Genomic DNA, 25,478 nt, shown 5'->3' with positions numbered 1-25,478 from the left:
TTGAAAGAAGTGTGTCTTTACAGCCACAAGGACCACAGAGCAGGGCAACACCTCAAAAAAGATTCAGGAATACCTGTTTGCATAGTCCCTGCCTCCACCCTAGGCTTTCAACCTGCAGAAACTGGAGAGGGATCTGGAATATTCTACCCATAAAAACTATTCTAAGAGGGAAAATTGAAGTAGCCACCACTCTAGGCCACCCAAAGTCCAGAAACAACTTGTAACTTACATCTCAAAATAATTCCCTTAAACCCAGTTTCATTTTATTTGCATTTTACAAATGTCACACTGTTTTTCATAACCAATTCTAATCATGTATCTTTCTAAGCAGACTTCAGTTTCTGTTGCTTCTCACAGCTTTTGAAGCTGTTTTCTACATATTCAAACTCTGAGGGGGATGATTTCTCTGCCTGGCTAAAAGCTCCACTATGACCCACTTTTTAGGATGAAGGATGAAAACCTTTTCGTGATGGGTTGACACTGTGGTTGTAGTTATCTCTAAAATAACCAGAACACTCATTTCTAAGCACACTGCCAACGCTCACCGAAAACAGGCTTTACACACCTTTGAACCATTCCCAGAGCCTGGCCTGGGACCTTGTACACACATGGAAAGAACTTAATGATTTCTTGACATTTCTCCCTTGTGACTGTGCTAATTGGTCCCCCAGACACCCCATTCCACATATCAGCTAACCTGGCTTTTCCCACTGGGATTCTGTGGAAAATCAGCATCCCACAAGACATTAACAGGCATTACTCTGAAGTCTGTGGCCAAAAAAGTTGAAAAACCAAGAGAGACAAAGCTTAAAGGGTTTATTTTCCACAGGACTTTGTAGAGCCTCTGGAATACTTTGTGCTCTGCAAATCTTCAGGAGGGGCCTGGGGGTGCTGGCTTTCCCAAATGTGTTTGACCAAAGAATACTTTTTTTGGTAGAAATATTAACATAAGATTCCACAGAACATGTTTTAGAGACCGTTAACTGCCACTACAGGGAAGAACAAAAAGTGTACACTCCACTTGCAAGTCCTCCCTGCAATACAGAGCATTCACGTGCTCTTCCTTACCAAACGCCTCTGCTTCAAGGTGGAAGCAACTGCTTACTGAGTGCTTCGGTGGCCTTGCCCTGCTCTGGGCATTTCCACCATCCCAGGCAACGACAGCCACAGTGTCAACACCTGGAACCAGTGAGGCCTATTAGAGGGTGGTTGTTTCTAACAACTTTTTACAAGACAGCAAAGTCAGGAACAAGAGAAGGCAGAAGGAGACCCCAGATGGAATCCATGGTTTGGTTTTGTTGACATGAGTGGCAGTGGAGAGACAACTGTGGGGTGAACACCCATCAGTTTATAGGGCCTGCTGTCTTCAGAGCAGCCCCAAGACCCTCAGCCAGTCTCATGCTTCCACCCAGCAGGCAGAGGTTTTGGGCAAGTCAGACTTGAGAGTAACTGAGAGAGAAGCATTGTAAGAACAGATGTCCTGGGTGAGGTGCCCCCTGGGCAGCCATCTGCCTTCACCCTGGAGGAAACATGCTTCCAGCGGGGACTGCAGAGTAACACCCTGGTTGGCCCTTTCCCCTCAACACCTGCCCTGCGTGGTTGGGGAGGCAGCTGTCACAGATGAATTCACAGATGAATCGGCAGAGTGCGCTGATACAAAGGTGAGCTCTGCTCTGAGTGTGGCCTGCACAGCCAGGGGACTTCCAAATGCTCCTTTTCTATTCAGCTCTCTTTGTGTTCAGGGTGTAATGACACACATGTTCTCATTGGATTCTTTTCACTCACCAGCTTTTTGTCGATAAAGATACGATTGTTAATGCTGTCGGGGCATCGCACGACATCCACCTTCTGAAGATTGACAATCGAGAAGATGAGCTGGTGACCAGAATCAACTCCTGGTGTACACGTTTAGTAGACAAGGTGAGTCAATGCCAAGCCATCCTAGCAGGTTGGACAAATTTTTCTAGCTGACATGGAAATCCTCCCTAGGTAGTGGATAGAATTCTCATTTAGGAATGAAATGAAAGAAGAAATAAAATTAAGGATTATAGAACTCCACACTGAAGACAAGGTTGCCCAGAGACTTTAAAACCCATGGGCTTCGGCCAGGCGCAGTGGCTCACGCCTGTAATCCCAGCACTTTGGGAGGCCGAGGCAGGCAGATCACGAGGTCAGGAGATCAAGAACATCCTGGCTAACACGGTGAAACCCCATCTCTACTAAAAATACAAAAAATTAGCTGGGCATGGTGGTGGGCGCCTATAGTCCCACCTACTCGGGAGGCTGAAGCAGGAGAATGGCGTGAACCTAGGAGGTGGAGCTTGCAGTGAGCCAAGGTCGTGCCACTGCACTCCAGCCTGGGTGACAAAGTAAGACTCCATCTCAAAAAAAACACAAAACCCATGGGCTTCATCATTTTCCTAACTCCTACTTCAAATACACAGAGATCAGCAGAACCTGGGGAGGCGCCGAAGCAAATGCGGAGGTTTGCAGATCTCAAGGAACTATTTTCCCCTTCCCTCAAACTGGACTCAGTGAAAGATATTAACCAATGATCTGATGTAAGGAATCGGGCTTTGGTTTCACTCCTCAGATTCACAAGGATGAGATCATGAGGAACCGCAAGCGCGTGAAGGAGATCAATCAGTACATCGACCACATGCAGAGCGAACTGGACAACCTGGAATATAGCGACATCCTAGACTAGATGAGTGTCAGCCACAGGAGCTTCTTCAAAACATAGCACCAGCCCTAACCAAGAGAAGGAAGTGCACATGCCTCACCGAGCACCTCGGGAGAGTTGCTGGGCATCTCTCAACTACGATCCCCCACACCATTCTTGCCCCACCCCTGGAAAAACTTCCAAAAGTAGAGAAAATAAAGGACTCATGTCACATTTCCCCTATTCATTAAAAAAAAAAAAAAAAAAAAAAATCAGCTGGGCACTGTGGCTCACGTCTGTAATCCCAGCACTTTGGGAGGCCGAGGCATGCAGATCACGAGGTCAGGAGTTCAAGACCAGCCTGACCAACATGATGAAACCTCGTCTCTACTAAAAATACAAAAATTAGCCGGACATGGTAGCGTGTGCCTGTAATCCCAGCTACTCAGGAGGCTGAGACAGGACAATCGCTTGAACCTGGGAGGTGGAGGTTTCAGTGAGCCAAGATTGCACCACTGCACTCCAGCCTGGGCAGCAGAGCGAGACTTTGTCTCAAAAAAAAGAAAAAAAAAAAAAAAGGCCGGGCGCGGTGGCTCAAGCCTGTAATCCCAGCACTTTGGGAGGCCGAGACGGGCAGATCACAAGGAGATCGAGACCATCCTGGCTAACACGGTGAAACCCCGTCTCTACTAAAAATACAAAAAACTAGCCGGGTGAGGTGGCGGGCACCTGTAGTCCCAGCTACTCGGGAGGCTGAGGCAGGAGAATGCCGTGAACCCGGGAGGCGGAGCTTGCAGTGAGCTGAGATCCGGCCACTGCACTCCAGCCTGGGTGACAGAGCAAGACTCCGTCTCAAAAGAAAAACAAAAATAAAAACAAAAACAAAAAACAAAAAAATCAGAATTCATGTTCATGTAGGAACAGGAGAAAGAGTTTGAGATGAACAGCCGGTCCCAGGCCAGCTGACAGAGTGACTCCCAAGGGCACTGCCATCAGCTAGACTCTTGGCTGTGGCATAAAGTCAGACACGTGCCCCTGCCGTTTCTCCTGCCATGCCTAGGCAGGCTGCTGGCCACAGGCAAAAGGAGGCCGGTGTGGGCTGAGACCTTCTCTGCTCTGGGTGCTGAGGGGCAGCAATGCAGGAGAGGCTGCAGCTCCCACCACAGTGTGGGGGCCTGGGCCTGCCCACCAAGGCTGAGGTTAGTCACAGGGACCTGAGGACCCTCCAGAAGAGCAAAGCACAGGCGGGGCATCCCAGCTCCACCACACCCCCGCAGCCCTGGTGTCATCTGTGATAGTACCTCACAGTGCCTTCGAGGAACAGTTCAGGGAGACAGTGCGTGGGAAGCATGGAGAGGCACCCAGCATGTGATCAGTGCCGTGTGAACAGGGTTGATGCCATTACCTTACTCAGGCTGGCAAGGACACAGGACTGAGAGAGCCTGTCTGCCTAAGAACCACACTCGGGATCCCCACTGCCCTCTTACTGGCCTGACACCAGACAGCAGCACCTGCCTCCTGGGACATTAGAGGTGGCTATGTCGGGAGGACCCCTGGGACTCCTGGGTGGGAGATGAGCGGAAACATGCACATCAAGTGACCTCGCCAAGCCTGTCCATTTTCTACTTTCTAGAGTAAATCACTTGTTTTAGAACAGTAGGAACAAATAGAAACAACCAGCTTAAACCACGATCATTTCAAAAGATTGATTAAAAGCCAGCCAAAAAAAGCCTTCAAGTTGAGGCTGAAGAACACAAATAGAGTTGTCTGTGGATGACATGACTGTTTCCCCAGCACAAGGTTCCCAACCACAGGCAGCAGATATCCAAACATGCCATGGGAGATAAGCTGTTTAACCCTCTGGAACCTAGACAAAACAGGAAGAATGGAGAAGTGCAGAAGTGCACGTGAAAACAGGGCTCAGCACATTTCCAGGGTGGAGAAATATTTAATAAAATCAGGGTTGAGAGAAAGTTAGTTGTACAATTCATCTCCCACATTCATTGCTGACCAGGCCAGGGGCACCTGGTTTGAAATCAGGCTGACCTCCGGACAGTCGCACTAGCGCACTGTGTTTCAGGGAAATCTCAGGGTGATGCTGAGGCCGAGGCCCCAAAAGTCAAGGAAGTCAGCCCCACAGGCTGAGGAGCCCTGAAGCTTGGGGGAGCTGTGGCTGCACTGCCTCTATCCTGCTGAGTGTGTGCTGCCCAGGCCTCACTCGTTCAGGAGCTTGTGCTTGACTGTGGTGCTCTCGGAGCAGAGATGGATGAAGAGGGTGCCGGCAGCGGTGCGGGCCCGCAGCTCCTGCAGCTCGTAGTCATGGGCCCACTCAATGTTGCCCCACTTCTGGATCTGAGGGACGGACAAGACAAGTTGCTGGGTGAGTGGCCAGTGCCTGGCTGCCTCCTGGCCAAAGCCACATTCCATTCCAATAGCTCGGCTGAGGGCAACAGGTTTGGATCTTGCCAAAACACGAGACATGCCTAGAGGGAGGCGGCAGGTAAGAACACCCAGGTGGGCCAGGCACAGTGGCTCACGCCTGTAATCCCAGCACTCTGGGAGGCCAAGGCAGGAAGACTGCTTGAACCCAGGAGTTCAAGATCAGCCTGGGCAAATATGGTGAAACCTCATCTCTACAAAAAGTTTTAAAAATTAGCTGGGTGTGGTGGGGGTGCACCTATAGTCCCAGCTACTTGAGAGGTTGAGGTAGGAGGACTGCTTTGAGCCCAGGAGGTTGAGGCTGCAGTGAGCCAAGATCATACCGCTGCACTCCAACCTGGGCAACACAGCAACACCCTGTCTCAAGAGCACCACACACACACACACACACATACACACACACACAACCACTCAGGGAGCCAGAGCAGGCACCTGTGCTTTCTGTGGCATGGATGGTCTAGAAGAAGTACAGTCCAGGCCCAGGGCCAGTAGCTGCCCACCCACCACTGAGCAGGCTGGGTACCAGAACCACCCATGTGACTTCTTTGAGGAGGCCTGACTTATGTGCCATCCCTTCTCCTACACTTCCTCCCGGGAAGCCTGTGAACGGACAGCCTCTGCAAGTTGCCTTGCCATGCTGGGCTACAAGTGTACCCCGAGCCCCATGTGGGTGGAATAACTAAATCAAGCAAGGCCATGCAGTGGCTTCAACTCTAACTCTTGTGGTAGTCACAGAACTACAGATGCCTCTGCTCTGCACACTGGGGACACGTTGCAGATTCTCTGTCTGGAGCTCTAAAAACAAGAGGGAGGAACCCTCAGACACACGGTGTGGCTGTCCAGACAGTGTAACTCCAACCAGACCCTGCTGGCTCCTCCCTGGCTAGTTGCCCAAGAGGCCTGGCCTGGCCGCCCCAGCTCATCCAGGAACTCAGAATCTGCCATGCTACACAAGCTGTTTGAACTTCTGGGCTGCCTGGTCCCAAACTGTACAATTGTAATAAGTCATCTGAAGAGTATTCCATACTTTCATTGTATACCATCACATACATAATTCAGGTTATTCCTCTGTTTGTAGAGGATCGAAACCAAAGTTCAGAGAATGATGGCCTGGCTTGGGTCCCATAGTCAGAAGCAGTGCCCAGACTGGCTTCCCACCAGCCCTACAAGTCACCCCCTTCCTATGTAATTGGTTCTGACATCCAGAGAATAGTAGCAGGCCTACTTTGTTATACAAAAATAGTTTTTTTCCCTGGCATTTTTCTGAGCAGAAGACTATAAGAACTAGGGAAATACATCACAAAAAGCTTTTTTTTGTTTGTTTTTTTTACCATACTAGGGACCAATTCATAATAGCAATTAACCTTCTGAGGTTGGTGGAATAACTGCAAAGATGGCCATAATTTTCAGAGTTAAAAAATGCAAACCATACTGTAGCAAAACCTTAATTCTGAGCCCACTAAATCAAAACTTGTGTACAAACAGCAGCTGCCCCTATGCTCCTCTGCCAGCCAGATAAAATGTCAGGGTATGAAGGCTTAGCTGATGTAGGAGCACAAACGGGTTCTCAGTCATCTTGGCAGGGCCTGTTCTGCAGGCTTTATCAAGCCCAGATGGTCTTTATCCACCCGTGAACCTCCTTGTGCAGAGTGAGGCCTGACAGTCTTGGCCTAAAATCACCAGACCTGGCTTCAAGCCCTAGCTGGCACATTTTCCAGAGGTGCAACCTTGCACCTCAGTTTCCTCCTGTGTAAAACAGAGATAACCACAGCTCCTACCTGCCCAGGCTGCTGAGAGGAGGTGAGATGGATACAGTGCAGGAACACAGCGGTAGCACTTACTGTTATTTTTTAAATGTTATTATCTTACAATACTTTTTTTTTTTGAGACAGGGTCTCACTTTTTCACCCAGACTAGAATGCAGTGGCACAATCTTGGCTCACTGCAACCTCCACCTCCCAGGTTTAAGCAATCCTCCCACGTCAGCTTCCCAAGTAGCTGGGACTACAGGCGCTAAATTTTTGTAATTTTGTAGAGATGGAGTTTTGCCACGTTGCCCAAGCTGGTCTCAAACTCCTGACCTCAAATGATCCACCCTCCTCGGCCACCCAAAGTGCTAGGATACAGGTGTGAACCACCACGCCAGGCCTACTTGACAATACTTCTGCTGGTCCTTGATTTTGATTTCTGCATGTACACAAAAGTAATGAAAGCCAACTATGCATAACTGTATTTCAGATGGGTTAGCTGTTCCCCCAAAGCGAGTCTGAACTAGGAAGGGGAAGGTGGGACCTGAGGTGCTGCTCCTCACCTGGTACTCCTCCTCCAGGCGTGACAGCAGCACAGCCTGCTCCACTGTCAGGTGCAGGTCAATCAGGCCCAAGGTCAGCACCAGGGACTTGAGCTGGGCAGCTACAAACTCAATCCCTGCAGGGACACAAGCCAAGTCAGGATCCAAAACAGGGCAGCTGCCACAACCTACCCCTTGTGAGTCCCAGCAGCCCTAGCAGAGAACAGAAGTGAGTGGTGCAAAGAGCCATCCAGCGATTGTCTCACTCTTCTGAAAGAGCACTCTGGTTTTCCCATCCTCCTCTGCTCTTACCCAGTGAGACACATGACCCGAACTTGGCAAATCAGAGCTTCCCCCACCAGTCTAGTGATTGGTTCATGGATGGACGTATGACCCAAGCCAGGGCAATGAGATTGAACTCAAGACTTCCGCTGGAGAGTCAAAGGTGGAAAAGTGTGAGCCTAGAGCATCAGAGCCAGCCAGCCTCCACACTCAGCTAGCCCAGAACGCCCCTGTGCCTCTCTACTCACAGCACCTGAGGAGGGGCAAGCACAGGCTTCGGATACTGATGGCCTTCACAGCCACCTGCCAAGCCCACAGGAAACTCTATACATACCTTGTAAAGCCCACGTGTTGTAAGATGCCAGGTGGCTGACGAGCACCTCCCGCGTCTTGGCGGGGATGCTGGGTCCCATTATGCTGGTGGAGGAGTTGATCTCCACGCCGTATCTGAAAGGAAAAGGGCTTCGGCGTGTCTCTGTCATGCTGTAGCTCAAGAGCAGCCCACCTTTTGACTAAAAACAAAGGCCTAAGCTTCAGAGCATGTGTGTGCATTGGCCAAGGAGCTAGTCTTGAGGCCTCCAGGAGCAACTGCCACCATGGTCAGTGGCCTCCTGACCTGATTTTCTTTTTTTTTTCCTTTGAGACAGAGTCTCACTCTGTCGCCCAGGTTAGAGTGCAGTGGCGCGATCTCGGCTCACTGCCAGCTCCACCTCCCGGGTTCACGCCATTCTCCTGCCTCAACCTCCGAGTAGCTGGGACTACAGGCGCCCACCACCACACCCGGCTAATTTATTGTATTTTTAGTAGAGACAGGGTTTCACCATGTTGGCCAGTATGGTCTCGATCTCTTGACCTGGTGATCCACCCGCCTTGGCCTCCCAAAGTGCCGGGATTACAGGTGTGAGAAACTGCCCCTGGCTCCGATCTCATTTTCTGTCCCTCAAGAGCAAACTTAGAGGACCAAGAAACTGTGCTGAATGAAGGGATAGTTCCTGAGTCATGTGAGCTGGGGCTCAGTTATATGCAGCTGCTTGAAATGTTCATTCATTCACCTGGAATCTCCATCAAAAGGCTATGTGCCTTTTATATCTCTTTAAAAAGTTTTTCACATTTGAGGCCATATAAAAGTTAAAAACAATACTTAAAATGGTTTTCCTTAAAATAATGTTTATATATGTCATATATCATGGAGGTTTTCTTCTTTTTTATTGAAACACGGTCTCGTTCTGTCACCAAGGCTGGAGTGTGCTGGCATGATCTTGACTCACTGCAGTCTCAACCTCTCAGGCTCAAGCGATCCTCCCATCTCAGTCTCCCAAATAGCTGGGACTACAGGCATGTGCCACCACACCTAGCTAATTTTTTGTAGAGACAGGGTTTCACCATGTTGCTCGAGCTGGTCTCAAACGCCTGGACTCACGCAATCTGCCCACTTTGGCCTCCAAAAGTGTTGGGATTACAGCCATGAGCCACCATGACCAGTCAGCAGTCATTTTTTCAAACTTTTTTTTTTTGTTTTGAGATGAAGTCTTTCTTGCTCTCTCCCCCAGGCTGGAGTGCAGTGGCGCGATCTCGGCTCACTGCGACCTCCGCCTCCCAGGTTCAAGTCATTCTCCTGCTTCAGCCTCCTGAGTAGCTGGGATTATAGGCGCCTGCCATCACGCCTGACAAATTTTTGTATTTTTAGTAGAGATGAGGTTTCACCTTGTTGGCCAGGCTGGTCTCAAACTCTGACCTCAAGTGATCCGCCTGCCTCAGTCTCCCAAAGTGCTGGGATTACAGGCGTGAGGCACCACGCCCGTCTTATTTTTTCAAACATTCATCAAGCCTCTACCTTACATAAGGCATTGTTTTGGGTCTGTGGTCTATGGGACATGTGCTGGCTTCAAGAGACGATACCTTTTTTTTTTTTTGAGAGGGAGTCTCGATCTGTCGCCCAAGCTGGAGTGCAGTGGCGTGATCTTGGCTCACTGCAAGCTCTGCCTCCCAGGTTCATAAGCCTCAGCCTCCTGAGTAGCTGGGACAACAGGCGCCCGCCATCATGCCTGGCTAATTTTTTCTGTTTTTAGTAGAGACGGGGTTTCGCCGTGTTAGCCAGGATGTCATGATCTGCCCGCCTCGGCCTTCCAAAGTGCTGGGATTACAGGTGTGAGCCACTGCGCCTGGCCAAGAAGATACATTTTCAAGAATAATCATAACTAAATAAAACAGAAAAACACAATGGGGGATAAAAATAATTTTTGTAATTTTATTCCATATATCACTGATTTTTTCTGTTGCTTAAAAAAAAATCGGCTGGGGCCGGGCGCAGTGGCTCACACCTGTAATCCCAGCACTTTGGGAGGCCAAGGTGGGTGGATCATGAGGTCAGGAGATCGAGACCATCCTGGCTAACACAGTGAAACCCCGTCTCTACTAAAAATACAAAAAAAATTAGCCGGGCATAGGTGGTGCACGCCTGTAGTCCCAGCTACTCAGGAGGCTGAGGCAGGAGAATGGCGTAAAACCTGGGAGGCGGAGCTTGCAGTGAGCTGAGATCGTGCCACTGCACTCCAGCCTGGGCGACAAAGCGAGATTTCATCTCAAAAAAAAAAAAGTCCGGCTGGGTGCAGTGGCTCACGCCTGTAATCCCAGCACTTCATGAGACTGAGGTGGGCGATCACTTGAGGTCAGGAGTTCGAGACCAGCCTGGCCAACACAGTGAAACTCCATCTCTATAAAAACACAAAAATTAGCTGGGTGTAGTAGGCACCTGTAATCACAGCTACTCGAGAGGCTGAGGCACGAGAATCACTTAAACCCAAGAGGTGGAGGTTGCAGTGAGCCACGATCGCACCACTGCACTCCAGCCTGGGTGACAGAGCGAGACTCCGTATCAAGAAAGAGAAAAAAAAAATCCTTGCTGAAATTCCTAATAGTACAAATGGACTGTAGGAAATGGCTAAGTTTTTCTGTAAACTCTTAAGGATAGGGTATTTCCTGCCACAAGAATCTGATGATTTTATACTATAGCAAAGATCTCTAGGCACCTAAATTATTATATTTCATTAGATTCTGAAATGACACTGTATTGTCGCATTCCCACACAGTATTGTAGTCTAGTCTTTAGAGCACTGCCTTTGCCTTCTCCTTTAAGACCCAAGGACACCTGCCACATTGTGAGCATCGGGCAGCATGTGGCAAATCAGTAAACTGATTGGTAACATCACTTTTGTGAAAAATGCTATACCAAGAAATACGCCTTGCAAGCTTAGAAAATACCATGGTCAAGGTACTACCATGAAAGCCAGCCCTTCCAAATTTCCCTTGGGATCAAATGAAATTGAATTTATTTTGCCACCACATCAATAATCCATTCAACTTTGCACTCGAGTCTTCCTACTAAGGAAAAATATTTCGTATCAATTCCTGGAAGCTACATATCCATTGGATGTTACCTGTAATCTGCAGGAAGCTATCCAGACTTTTCTCCAAGTGCATACATATCATAGGTGTTGTTCTGTTATTTGATTTAATAGTACAGCAATTGTGACAGAGATGAAAATCACTGCTAAAATTTGAACATTTACTGTGTGCTAAGCAGGATGCTAAGCCTTTACATGCATCAGTTCATTTACTCCTCCTCAAACCCTGAGAGGTAGGGATTATTAGCCCCATTTATGGACAAGGAAATTGAAGCTCAGAGAGATCAACTCATTAGCCAAGTCACACAACTGAGTCTCTAGCAGGGCTGGGATTCAAACTGACACTGCTGCTCTGACCCGCTGGCAGAAGGTGGCCTGGGGACTCCACTGCTTCTCCAAGGACACAGAGCTGCCCTTATATTTCATGAACTGCTATAGCAGGTGTGCTGTACCTAGTGGCTGAAATGGGTGCTTTTTTCCCAAGATGACCGTATCCCTGATCATATGAGGGGAGCCGAATCCCATGAGTGCTCTGAAATCAGAAAGCTGACTAGCTAAGGGCACTAGTTTTCCAGTGTGGTCCCCTGACCCCAACACTCCACCAACGCAGGTGCCCAGTCAGTGCTTTCTGCAGGGCTGTACATCTTACCTTTTCTCAGCCCATTCGATGATTGGATCCCACTCATTCCTTTGAAGTTCCACTAATGTCTCAGGCTCCTCCACCCTGTAGCTAATTCATTGTAAAAATCACCTTCATTAATAAAAAAGTACAATTCCTTCATTCAGTGACAGAAAAGGAAAAACACGAAGGACAACAACAAAAATTTCACCACCACCATCCCAGTCCCACAAGTCTTTTCCCCTAAAGCAGTGGTTCTCAAAGTGTGGCCCTGGCACCACCATCACCTGGGAACTTATTAGAAATACACATTCTCAGGCTGCATCCCTATAGAATCAGAACTTCTGGAAGTGGGGCCCAGCAATCTGTTTTAACAAGCCCTCTAGGGGATTCTAATGTAAGCCTGAGTTTGAGAACCACTACCCTAAATGCCCCCAAATATTTGACAGGTCCAAGCTTGCTGCGCTATGTTACTGTCATTCTAAAGCAGATCCAATCTACTAACTGCAACCCTGGGTCCACACCCGCTTGACCTGGATGCTGAATGGGAATGCTGTGCCAGATGCTCAGTCTTTGCATCTCTACCCTCACCCCCTCCAAGAGACTGTGCCCCTGGTCACAGACCAAAATAGCCTGTTTACACCTCACAAGCCCATCCACCTCCTGGCTACAGATGCAGCTGCTGGCACAGATGCCAGACCTGATGGGACCAAGCTAGAGGCCAGGCTGTGTCATTTGTTTGACCAAGAGACACAGGCATGAGTCAGCTGAGGGGAGCTGAGCTGCAGGGTTTTATGGGATGGGAACCCAAGTGGGCATTATGGAAATCCACCGTCTTGTGTAAGCAACGTGGGGAAGAGAGGTCATGAGTTATGCTGGGAGGGGCAGATGGGCAGCCAACCTTTCCTCCCTCACCTTCCGCTCACCCCAATAGGGCACAGGGAGGAGCTCTGACATTGGATCTTATAGCTCCCTTTCCTGGTGGCCCGATCGTCCTTCATTTCCTGTCAGGATCCCTGTATAGTTTTCAAGAATCCTCTTTTTGTCTGAGCTAGATTGAATGGGTTTCTGCTCCCTGAAGTCAAGTGAACCTAATATAAATGGAGCAGGCTTTCCCACTAGCTATGGGCCACCCACTTCGAAAGCATGCCTCCAGTCATCAGTGCTGACTTCCTGTGTCATCGTGAGATGACTCAGGATACTAGAGCACTTGGGCTAGCAGGCACCGTGCTGCTCAATCATTTCCATTGTTTCTCAACTTTCCTTCGGCAACACTGACCAATTAGCCAAGATATATAGACACAGAGGAGAATTCAGAACTGGAGAAGGACACTCCTACTTATCAGCATCCATAGTGCCAAGGATGTCTACCTGAGAAAGTGTCAGTGGGCAGAAGTTTAAGGTCACAGGCGCCCCCAGGCCTAAGGGGCCTGTGGTCACGGCACCTGCAAGAGCTGCATAACCACCCTCCCAGCCTAAGGAGCAGCTTCTAGGCTAGAGAAGAGGGGTGGCCATGTTCTAACACCATTGTAGCCTGAGCAGTCCTCCTCCTAAGGGGCTACAGAGCAGCCAAATGCCAAAGTCAAGTGGGCCACCTTCCCTGTCCTTGCAATAAATGGAGAGGGTTTCTTCTTCCACTGATAACCATCTGGGCAAATCAGGAAAAATAGCCCCAGGGACTGTCTCAATCCAAGGGGAATGCCCATCTAAATGTCCATTACCAGATGGTGTCAGTGTCCAGAAACTTCACGGCTGCCCGGATCAGTTGATCCTTGTTTCTCTGGGTTGGGTTGTCCAAGGATGTGTTGCACAATGTGGTCTGAATCAAAGGCAAAAACCACCCTGTCACTGCCTGTGGGGCTCAGACAAAAGCCCTGCTTTCCTGAGGACACCTCATCTGACACATAGCAGATAGCACCACAGCACAGCCCTCCACCAGAGGCATCTGCACTACCGGAGCAGCAGCACAGCTACTGAGAGTGTGCCACAGCCAGGCTCCATGCCAAATGCTTTCTGTCGATGCTCACAGGACTTGAGGGAAGCTTGCAGCAGCCCCATGATTAGTGAACCTCCCCACAGTCACATTATTACCAGGTTCTAGTGTATTTAATCCTCACAACAACCCTTTGGAATAGGTACTATTATTATGCCCATCTGAGATGTGAAAACTGAGGCCCAGACAGGTTAGGTTAAGTACATCATCAAATACAGTTAATAAGACACGTATCAGTGATGGAGCTCAAATCTGACTGGAAACCTTTACCAGCTGCCTCCCTTACACCTTAGAAAGGAGGGAAACAGACCATGCAAATCAGGACTAAGATTATTTGTTTTGGCCAAGTGTGGTGGCTCATGCCTGTAATCCCAACACTTTGGGAGGCTGAGATGGGTAGATCACCTGAGGTCAGGAGTTCAAGACCAGCCTGGCCAACATGGTGAAACCCCATTTTTATTAAAAATACAAAAATTAGCCAGGCATGGTGGTGGGCGCCTGCAATCGCAGCTACTTGGGAGGCTGAGACGGGAGAATCGCTTGAATCCAGGAGGCGGAGGTTGCAGTGAGCTGGGATTGCACCATTGCACTCCAGCCTGGGCAACAGAGCGAGACTCTGTTTAAAAAAATATATATATATATTATTTTTTTCCAGACTTACCTTGTCAATAACAGGCTGCTTAGGTTACCCTATTCGTTTGTAGCCCCAATCACCCCAATTTCACTAGGTTGTCAAGGATTAGGCCAGCACCTCAGCAGGCTGTGATGTTGGCAGGAGGCCCATGTGAGTTTGCAAAGGTTGAGCACAGCAGCGACTGGGATGACAGCAGCTGACTCCTACACTGACTCAGTGCCCAGTCAGTGCTGGGGACCATGCCAAGGGCTTTCTTGCATCATCTCATCTCATCCTGACCATGGCTCTGTGAGGTGGGTACTATTATCACTCATCTTTAGGAGATGGGGAATACGGGGCTGTGAAAGGGGCAGCAACCTGCCCAAGGTTACAGTTTAGAAGCTGCAGAGGCTGGACCAAAGAGTCTGGCTGGGCCCTTCCTTCCCCAGGCAGCCTTGGTGCCTAGATGAGCCACTTTGGTGTGGACGAGGGGCTCTGGTTCTATAGGGAGTCTTCCTCACCTCACCCATCTGCCTCCAGTGGGTCTTATAGTCAACTAATATTTATTAAGTACCAACTAAACTACCTGCTAGTGGCTGTCCAGATACTGGTGAGTAAAACAGACATGGCTCCTGCCTTTCTGTTGCTTACCAGGCAGTAGAGACAGACAGACAATAAATGTGCAAACATAAAACAATTATAAATTGTCTAAGTGCTGACAAAACAAATGGCCAGCTGCTGTCATAGAAAATAAGAGAGCTGGGGAGTCAGTGAAGGTGACATCTGTCCTGAAACCAAAGGAGAAACCAGTCATCCAGCACAGTGTTCCTAGGAGAGAGAACTGCAAGTAGCCAGGCCAGACAAGGAAAGAGTTTAGCACATTAGTGACTCGAGAGGAGGTGAACACCTGGGGCCCAGGTAGGCAAAGGACCATCCCCCAGGGCCTTGTCAGAATTTGGTAAGGGATCTACCCTAGGAAGCCCTGGGTGGGTCTCAGGGTCCAGATTCGCACTGTGAACTTGTTACCAGGTGCATGGTGTAGTACTTGATGGTATCCTGCTGGGAATCCCATTCAGTGGCCACTGCAATGGCCAGGGCCTCACTGGGGACGGTAAAGAGCTTGGCTTGGGGAGTTTTCAGCTTCCTCTGGTCCAGGTTTATCTCAAAGCCACCTTGAAAGATCAAATGAAAAACTCTCAGGGATTTGTTAAGTGGAATCAAGTGACCATTCCTATATTTAGCCACTTGAATTGGTGCAGACAAAGCCAACTCTGAGTCCCTTACAGAAATATATCTGACAAAAGCAGGAAGGATAATCTCACCACGGAACCAGCTGAAGATGAAAAATGTTCCCGACCATTCACAAAAAAAAAAAAAAAAAAAAAAAAAAAAGAGGCAGTCAAAATTTCAGACACTCACCTTCACCCTGTGTGATGCTGACATTCTGATAAAACCTCTTCCTTTCTGTAAGAAAGATTTTTCAAAGAGGCAGTTTAAAATAACGTTGAGACAACTCAGGAAGCGACAGGACCAGCTTGTATCATTACTGCTAATGTTGATTGATTGGCTTGATTTTCATATCCCCATTCAAGGTCTGCCCTACTCAACATGGTATAATCAACTGCTTCTGATTAAAGCTGGGGGTAGGGAGCATCCGATCTCCAGGGAGGAGGGAGGAACAGGACATGCTGGTCATGCCTCTGCCAACCCCCCAGCCTGGGGACAAGTCTGATCAGGAGCATCTCGGCATGCTTTCCCACCCTCCCCACCACCAGTGCCACCCCATGCCAGCACAAACCTAATGTCGGTGTCTGAGTGGGACAAAGCTAGAGACTCATTTCAGCCAAGACCCTGATGCCTCTAAGGAGTGAGTGGAAAGCCAGTGTGCCTGCGCAGGGTGTGCGTGTGAGGTACATAGGCAGGATGCAGAGCTCCCAAGGGCATTTCCCATCCCCTCTCTCCAATTAATTAACCTAATTAACCAGCTTGCTTATGTATCCAACAGGAACTCCAAACATTTCCTTCAAGAAAGGGAAAATCTGTGTCCTGTGTTTTCTTTTGAAATTAACTTGAATAAAATCTTACATGAAACAGTCTCCTTCTTTTAGCCTGGAGGGATTAACAATCAAGAGTACTTCTAAGGAATTATGCAGATTCCCTCAACTGATAACAAAGAAGTCACATTTTGGAAGCTATAAGCTATAACTTAGTCTATCACATCTGTGACAAACACAAAACTTTCATTCATTCATTCGTTTGTTCACTCGTTCATGTGTTCACTGAGTTCTCAAAGTCTTCGGAGGCCCTAACTGAAGTTATTTATTGGAAATAATGATGCAGCATGTGGAGGAAAAAAGAGTAAATCATTTGCTTTATTTATTTATTTATTTATTTGAGACGGCTTCTCACTCTCTTGCCCAGGCTGGAGTGTAGTGGTACAATGTCAGCTCACTGAAACCTCCGCTTCCTGGGTTCAAGCGATTCTCCTGCCTCAGTTCCCTGAGTAGCTGGGATTATGGGCGTGCACCAACACTCCAGGCTAATTTTTGAATTTTTAGTAGAGGCAGGGTTTTGCCATGCCAGCCAGACTGGCCTCGAACTCCTGACCTCAAGTGATCCCACCCGTAAGCCACCATGCCCAGCCAAATAATTTGCTTTTAATGCTAAAAAAAAAAAAAAAAAAAAAAAAAAAAGGCTGGTCACAGTGGCTCATGCCTATAATCCTAGCACTTTGGGAGGCCAAGGTGGGAAGACTGCTTGAGGCTAGGAGTTCAAAACCCAAGCTGGGCAACATGATGAGACCCCATCTCTACAAAAAATACAAAAATAAGGCTGGGTGCAGTGGCTCACGCTGTAATCCCAGCACTTTGGGAGGCAGAGGCAGGTGGATCACCTGAGGTCAGGAGTTCGAGACCAGCCTGGCCAACATGGTGAAACCCTGTCTCTACTAAAAATACAAAAATTAGCAAGTATGGTGGCGCATGCCTGTAGTCCCAGCTACTCGGGAGCCTGAGGCAGGAGAATTGCTTGAACCCAGGAGGCAGAGGCTACAGTGAGCTGAGATTGTGCCGCTGCACCCCAGCCTGGGTGACAGAGCAAGACTCCATCTCAAAAAATAATAATAAAAAAATACAAAAATAAAAAATTAGCCGGGCATGGCAGCAAATGCCTGTAGTCCCAGCTACTAGGGGGGTTGAAGCAGGAGGACTGCTTGAGCCCAGGAGGCTGAGGCTGCAGTGAGCTGTGATGTCACCACTGCACTCCAATCTGGGCAACAGAACAAGACCGTCTCTTGAAACAAGCAAACAAAACAACAACAACAACAACAATAATAAACAAGCTTAAGTTAAAATTTCATTAATTCAAACAGACCATGAAAATTCAGGAGAAATTAGTATGTGTGCATGGAGAGGGAAGGGTAATGGAGAAGCGGGCAACTGGTTTTACTCCAAATATTTTTATGTTTTCCCATCATATCAGTTTTCTATAAATCTCATTTGCTATCACTAATACTTAAAGACAGAGGGCCCAAAATTGCATTCCACATTTGCACTTACTAAACTAAGGCCCCAATTTTTTTCCCACAAAAATATTTGTGTGTCTACCATGTGCCTTGGCACTTGGGATACAAGAGGCAATAAAATAGACAGGGAGTTTAAAGTTTTTTTTAGGATCAGATCTGTCCACCAAGATGATGCTGTCTTTCTATGGCACGATTTAGCACCTTCATCTGAAATCACAACACTGATTATCTCGTATGTTTTACACTAAAATTGGAAGTTTACAGCACCCTAGTGCTTTTAAATTTCTTTACATACTGTCCTGGTCAAATCCAAATGGCAGGCTAGACATGGGTCTGGAGGCCTCCTTTCCTCTCTCAGGTCTGGAGTGAGGTAGACCATGCCCTCCATGTTTTCAATGCAACAGGCTGGGCAGCATGTATAAAACCGGGCCAGGCAGGAAGTTGGGAAGGGCTCTGAAAGCTCTGACTCAACACTAGGGAAAGGGTCTTCCCACGTCAGCAGGAAGTGCCAGCAAGAGTGTACAAGCATACAAGAGTGAGCACTCTAGCATACTTCCAGGCCTGGTCTGGGAAGTGAACCCAAGAGACCTGGGCCAGAAGAACAGACTCAGGGCAGGAACTGCCAGCACAGGGCTGAACCTTCACAAGCTCCTGGGACAGCCAGGTTTCCCAAGAGGGAAGTCTTTTTTCTGTTTTCTTGGCCAGGCTCACTTCTGTAACTGAATAAGAAAAAACTAGACGGGAGTGGGATGGACGGAAGGCAGGGAAGGAGCCACCAAAATTGCTTAAAGCAGAAGAAAACCATGCAGAAAATGAGACAGCAGAAGGGCAAAAGGAGCCCAGGGGCTGCCAGTCCTCAGATTAGAAGGCAGGTACACATAGATGTGTTTTAGCCAGGGGCTCTCCTGAATGACCCACTGACACGTGGAGGGGCAAACGTGTCTTGGAACAAGCTTTGGTGAGTAGTGATCATGTTCCAGGACATATGGTAAGTCCTGGGAATGGGACATGTGCAAAGCTCATCTCTGCACCCTCCAGCCACTTACTGTGTAGTAGGAATACAGACCACTAAACCAGGTGAACAATAAGGTGACTTCTGTGATGGGGCAGGCAAGTGGAATGATCAGTCAAAATTAGATTGCAACTTGAAGGTGAGGCAGGAGGAACCAAACTTTATGATTGATTCATTTTTTTTTTGTGGAGGGGGCTGTGGAAGTCGTTTCCAGAAGAAGAAACCAGTTGCATGAAGGACCAAGGCTTCGAGACAGCAGTTGTGGACTAGACAGATGGTCAGAAGGAGAATGCAAGATTCTCTAAGATGCTAGAGAGGGCAGTGGGGCCACATCTGGGGGACACGTAGATCACTGCAAAGACAGCAAAGGGAACCAATAAAGGCTCCACATAGGCACACAAGAACATGATCTGGGGCCAGGCGTTGTGGCTCACACCCGTAATCCCAGAACTTTGTGAGGCCGAGGGGGACAGATCACTTGAAGCCAGGAGGTCGAGAGCAGCCTGGCCAACATGGTGAAATCCTGTCTCTACAAAAAATAAAAAAATTAGCAAGGCATGGTGGTGCCTGCCTGTAATCCCAGCTCCTCAGGAGGCTGAAAATCAGTTGAACCCAGGAGGCGGAGGTTGTAGTGAACCAAGATTGTGCCACTGCACTCCAGCCAGGGTGACAGAGAGAGACTCTGTCTCAGAAAAAAAAAAAAAAAAAAAAAAGAACGAACACGATCTGGACAATTCATTTGGGGGATCCATGTTCCCCAACAATGTCACGTAAGACAAAATGTGAGACCACCAGAAACCCATGAAGCTCCCATGTTCTCAGTGAATACAGGGTTAACAGACATCAATGGGAACCCTGTCTTTAAACATGAAAAAAAATCAGCCTAGCTTCGTAGGATCAAGCAGAACTGGCCTTCTCTTTAGAAAGATTACCAGCCTCAGGAACCACAACTCCCACAGTGCACCAAGAAGAGGAAGTACTGGTTTCAGAGCTGTCTCAACGCCTTTATCTTTTAAAACAGTGCCATCTGGTGGGCCTTAAACCTTAAAGGTGAAATTCTACCTCCAGGTCCATCTGTAATCCTAGGGCGGCTCTAACCAACTCTTTTCAGGTATCAAAATTCTTCAGCCCAAATACATAAAGAACTCTTACGACTCAATAACAAAAAGACAAATAGGCTGGGCATGGTGGCTCACGCCTGTAATCCCAGCCCTTTGGCTGGCTGAGGTAGGTGGATCGCTTCAGTCCAAGAGTTCAAGACCAGCCTGAGCAACATGGCAAAACCCCATCTCTACAAAAATACAAAAATTAGCCAGGCATGGTGGCTCACGCCTGTAGTCCCAGCTACTCAGGAGGCTGAAGTGGGAGGATCACCTGAACCTGGGAGGTTGAGGCTGCAGTGAGCCATGAACACTAGCCTAGGCAACAGACCAAGGCCCTGTCTCAAAAACAACAACAAATAACCCAATTTAAAAATGTTCAAGCCTGAGAGACATAGGTGGGAAGATCGCTTGATTCCAGGAGTTTGAGACCGGCCTGGAAAACATAGCAAGACCCTGTCTGTACAAAAAAAATTAAAAATTAGCTGGGCATGGTGGCACATACCTGTAGTTTCCAGCTACTTTGGAGGCTGAGGTGTGAGGCTCACTTAAGCCCAGGAGGTTGAGGCTGCAGTGAGCTGTGACTGTGCCACTTGCACTACAGCCTGGGTGACAGAGCAAGAGCCCCTCTCTTTAAAAAAACCATGGTCAAGGGATCTGAATAGACGTTTCTTCAAAGAAAATATACAAACAGCCATTAAGCACGTGAAAAGATACTCAACATAATTCATCAGAGAAATGCAAATCAAAACCACAATGAGATACCACTTCAAACCCTTTAAGACAGCTATAATAAAAAAGACAACAACAAGTATTGTTGAGATGTAGAGAAACTGGATCCCTCAAACACTGCTGGTGGAAATGTGAAATGGCACAGCCACCTTGGAAAATAGTCTGGCAGATCCTCCAAAAGTTAAACAGAGTTACCTTTGACCCAATAATTCTACTCTTAGTTATATACCCAAGACAAATGAAAACATATGTCCACACAAAAACTTGTACATGAATGTTCATAGTACAAGTACATGAATGTTCAAGTACAAAACTTGTTCATGAATGTTCATAGTAGTGTTATTCATATTAGCCAAAAGGTAGAAACAACCGTGTCCACCAATGGACGAATGGATAAGTGAAATGTGGCATATTTACATATACAATGGAATATCGTTTGGCAATAAAGAAGAATGGGCTGGGTGCGGTGGCTCATGCCTGTAATCCCAGCACTTCGGGAGGCCGAGGCAGGTGGATCACAAGGTCAGGAGATTGAGACCATCCTGGCTAACACAGTGAAACCCTGTATCTACTAAAAATATAAAAAATTAGCCGGGCGCAGTGGCAGGCACCTGTGGCCCCAGCTACCCAGGAGGCTGAGGCAGGAGAATGGCGTGAACCCAGGAGACGGAGCTTGCAGTGAGCCGAGATCGTGCCACTGCACTCCAGCCTGGGCGAAAGAGCGAGACTCCGTTTCAAAAAAAAAAAAAAAAAAAAAAGAATGGAGTATTGATACATGATACAAGGTGGATAAAACTTAAAAACGTTTAGGTGTGGTGGTTCACTCCTGTAATCCCAGCACTCTGGGAGGCCGAAGCAGGAGGATCACTTGAGGCCAGGAGTTTGAGGCCAGCCTGAGCAAGACTCCATCTCTACAAAACACTAAAAAACTAACTGGGCATGGTGGTGTGTGCCTGTAGCCCTAGCTACTTGGGAGGCTGAGGCAGGAGGATCACTTGAGCCCAGGAGTTTGAGGTTACAGTGATCTGTGATCGTACCACTACACTCCAGCCTGGGCAACAGAATGAGACCCAATCTCTTTAAAAACAAACAAACAAACAAACAAACTTTAAAACATTATGCTAAGTGAAAAAGTCAGTCAAAAAAGACCACATTCTATTTCTATGAAATACCCCAAACAGGGAAATCTATAAAAGAACAAAGGAAAGTAGTAGTTGCCAAGGGATGGAAGGAGTAAGGATGACAGCTGAAGGGTACAGGTTTCTCTTAGGGGTGATAAAAATATTCTAAAATTGATTGTGGCAATGGCTGTACAATTCTGTAAATATACTAAAAACTATTATATTTACACTTCAAGTAAATGAATTGTATAGCAAGTAAATATCTCAATAAAGCTGTTTAAAAAAATCCTTCAGGCCAAATGTACATTTAGTAAAAATTTTCTGCAAAGAATCAGATAGTAAATATTCTAAGTTTTGCAAGCCATACAATATCTGTTCCAACTATTCAACTCTGCCACTGTAGTGAAAGTAGCCATATATGATATGGAAATGAATGCATGTGGCTGTGTTCCAATAAAACTCTACTTACAAAAACAGGTGGCAGGCTGGACCCTGATCTACAGACTACGTAATATCCCTCAATCCACACCACGATTCTATGAGAATGACAAGGCAGCTAATGCCTCGGAGGTGATAGAGAAGCTAAACGTCTTGTCTAGGTGACAGACAACTGGTAAATAGCAGAGACAAGACTTCTAGTCTTGACTTCATCAGGCAGTCGCATTCAGCGAGATATGCTGAATAGATAGGTTTCTCCAGAATACCTCCCACTCTGGGAGTCAACAGACCTCTGATAAGCTGGTGCAGAACTAAACTGCCACAACAACCTCACAGAGGTCTTCTTGTTGCAATATCTCCTTCTCCAACACCTCAGTGACCATTTCCTAAACTCCTCCTCTCCCTCTGATAACCTTCAATGGCATGGCCATTCCTAAGTGGCCAAGTTCAATCAGCTTGCTGACTGAAGTGTTCACTGAGAAGAACTCACTGGGGTTTAATCTTCTACTACTCCAAACACGCACAAGTATCTCACAACTGGTAATGTCTTTAAAGAGCACACATGGGCCTGATTTCTGCACCTCCCTCCTCATTCATTCATTCCTATTTTCTTTCACATTTGACTGCCTACCATGTGCCAGGTACTTCCAAGAGCCTAAACTAGTAAGTTTAGGTACTATCTACCATGTGCCAGGTAATTCCAAGAGCCTAACTAGTAAGTTTAGGCTTTTTAGAAAGGAAAAGAAGGCAGTAGATCAAGTGCCACCATTATGTAAAGTGAGCATCCACTAATCTAAATTAACCCTTCGTGGTCGGGCGTGGTGGCTCATGCCTATAATCCCAGCAGTTTGGGAGGCTGAGGCGGGCGGATCACCTGAGGTCAGGAGTTCATGACCAGTCTGGCCAACATGGTGAAACCCCATCTCTACTAAAAATACAAAATTAGCCTGGTGTGGTGGTAGACACCTGTAATCCCAGCTACTTGGGAGGCTGAGGCAGGAGACTTGCTTGAATCTGGGAGGCGGAGGTTGCAGTGAGTCAAGATTGCGCCATTGCACTCTAGCCTGGGTGACAAGTGCAAAATTCCATCTCAAAATAAATAAATAAATATATATATACACACACATTAAAAAATTAATTAATTAACCCTTTGCTTTTTGCCAACTTGGTGAACTCCCGAATGTGTCCCCTTTGCTATGCCTCCCCGGGATGCCCTTCCTTCCTCTTCTTTACTGGCCCTTCATGGCCCATTTCCAGGCCCTTCCCCTGAGTCCTACAGGTGAAACTTCAGCTCCCTGCTGCATCCAGCCCCCTTCCCCATTTCTATAAAGTTATAGAACTTGGACAGGTGCAGTGGCTCACGCCTGTAATCCCAGCACTTTGGGAGGCCGAGGCAGGCAGATCACAAGGTCAGGAGTTCGAGACCTGTCTGGCCAACATAAACCCCATCTCTACTAAAAATACAAAAATTAGCTGGGCATAGTGGCAGATGCCTGTAGTACCAGCTACTCAGGAGGCTAAGACCAGAGAATCACTTGAACCTGGGAGGCGGAGGTTGCAGTGAGCCGAGATCGCACCACTGCACTCCAGCCTCCACGACAGAGTGAGACTCTGTCTCAAAAAAAAAAAAAAAAAGAAACAAAGAAAAAAAAAAAGAACTCGATAGCCAGAAAGATCCTCAAAGACAACCTAGTACTTCAACTCATGCAGAAAAATGAGGAAGTAGTTGCATGCCCAAGATCACACAGACCTCAGAGGTTTTGCCAGTATCAGATCCTAGATTTGCACTCCTGCCACAATGCCAAACTGCCTGTGAAGTTCTCAAGTTTCTAAAGCAGGCAGTGTTAGGGAAAAGTCCCTCATATCTTGCTGTCACCCTGGACATGTTCTAGATACCCAACACTCTCCCACCTTCTTGCTGAACTCCTACTCATCTATCATGGCTCAGCTTAAATGCCCTTTCACCCAAGACCCATTCTAAACCCTGAACAGCCCCAAGATGGGAGCAGGTGATTCTCCGTGTTTTCACAGCTTCTTTGTATGTCCCTTATCAGGATATTATACCCTTTGCACTCAACAGTGAACATCATTCAGGTGGGTCTTTTTCTTCTTTAACTGAGCTTCTCTACCAATACATACAGGTGGGTCTTAAAGACTACCGTGTCTCCTGCCTCCAGCACTATAAAACTAATTGAATGGTGGGAGGGTGTTACTGCTTTTCATTCACTGAAATGAATCATTCTCACTCTTACCCTAACACCACTCACCATCAGCAATGAAAGAGCCACTACTTCTGAGCTTCATTGGAGGTGGAGGTGACTCCACAGTCAAAGGTGGAGATGTCAATTTCTATTTAGCAGAGAAGGCTGCAGATGGCAGAGGTTGTGGTAGGAGGGAAAGTCAGGAAACCTGCAGCTGAAGTGCCCAGGATGGAGGAATGAAGGTCTAGGTTCTAGGTCCCTTCTGTGCAGGTATTGTGTTGGGCAGTGGAGACACGGAAAGCAGTCAGACACCTCAAATCTCTGAGACAGTCTGTCTGTAACCTAGGCGAAGTCCTGATTCAGAGCCCAAACTTCCCCTTTTGAAAACAAGGATGACACCTTATTTCCTAGGGAGGGCAGCCATAAGCTTTGAGAAAAGCTGCACAGGCCAAATATCAATTACTGTATCGTGCGTCACTCGCTGTTCCCTCTCGGGTCGTCTGCCCTTGTCTGGGCTTCACTTTCTCATCTGTAAAAAGACTTGACCGGCTTGCATAACCTCATGAGCCTGAACCCTGCCTCAGTCACCTCGCTTTGCATAGCCGAAGCCCGAAGCCCACCTTACCCCAGCTCGGCCCCTACCCAAAAGAGAACGTGTCATAGTCTTACCTGTCGGCGGGGCGTAAGCCCGGGCTAGAGACGGGATGGTTGGCCCCGGACTCATAGAAGCGCAGGGACCACCCGCAGGCCGATTCAGGAGACGGCGTCCCCCGTCCCGCAGCCGGAGGCAGCTCCTCCACATCGCGCCCGAGGGTCTGGGAAGATGCGCGACGCGAAACCTGGAGCAGGAAACACAGAGCGAAGGGACCCCCAAAACCGCACGTTCGGGCTGTACGGAAACCTCTCACCGCTTCCTCAAAGCCCTCAGCCTCCCTTGGACGCCGCCATCTTCCGCATGACACCAACGGCGCGCCGTCGCCTTCGCAAACCTCCTGCGCACACCCCCAGTCAATCAGCATCACAAACGCACCTCGCCCCGCCCCCTCCAC

At 47.9% G+C, this 25,478-nt stretch overlaps 2 protein-coding genes across 3 annotated transcripts in view; one reads left to right on the top strand and one right to left on the bottom strand.

The window, feature by feature from the left end:
* Window positions 1-2,910, top strand: part of DRC3 (dynein regulatory complex subunit 3) — a 48,813-nt gene extending 45,903 nt beyond the window's left edge. Inside the window, exons 13-14 of the mRNA XM_050763499.1 lie at window positions 1,789-1,920; window positions 2,594-2,910. Coding sequence (XP_050619456.1) covers window positions 1,789-1,920; window positions 2,594-2,707 — 246 coding nt within the window. The 3' untranslated portion in view covers window positions 2,708-2,910. The remainder of the gene's footprint in view (window positions 1-1,788; window positions 1,921-2,593) is intronic.
* On the bottom strand, window positions 800-25,455 carry ATPAF2 (ATP synthase mitochondrial F1 complex assembly factor 2). 2 transcript variants are annotated; one of them, XM_050763457.1, is made up of 8 exons: window positions 25,099-25,455; window positions 15,722-15,766; window positions 15,329-15,474; window positions 13,418-13,515; window positions 11,727-11,807; window positions 8,008-8,120; window positions 7,413-7,528; window positions 800-1,985 (listed from the first exon to the last, which is right to left on the bottom strand). In XM_050763457.1, exons 1-8 carry the CDS (start codon window positions 25,229-25,231, stop codon window positions 1,926-1,928), a joined length of 792 nt encoding a protein of 263 aa, XP_050619414.1. In that variant the 5' UTR covers window positions 25,232-25,455; the 3' UTR covers window positions 800-1,925. The 2 variants fall into 2 exon arrangements, with proteins under 2 accessions (XP_050619414.1, XP_050619413.1); XM_050763456.1 differs by lacking the exon at window positions 800-1,985 and adding an exon at window positions 4,591-5,014.
* Between the last annotated feature and the right edge of the window lie 23 nt (window positions 25,456-25,478).

Source organism: Macaca thibetana, chromosome 16, assembly GCF_024542745.1.
Source record: "Macaca thibetana thibetana isolate TM-01 chromosome 16, ASM2454274v1, whole genome shotgun sequence".
Taxonomy (NCBI): domain Eukaryota; kingdom Metazoa; phylum Chordata; class Mammalia; order Primates; family Cercopithecidae; genus Macaca; species Macaca thibetana.
Note: the sequence above shows the minus strand (reverse complement) of the source record. Positions and strands in the feature narration are given on the sequence as shown.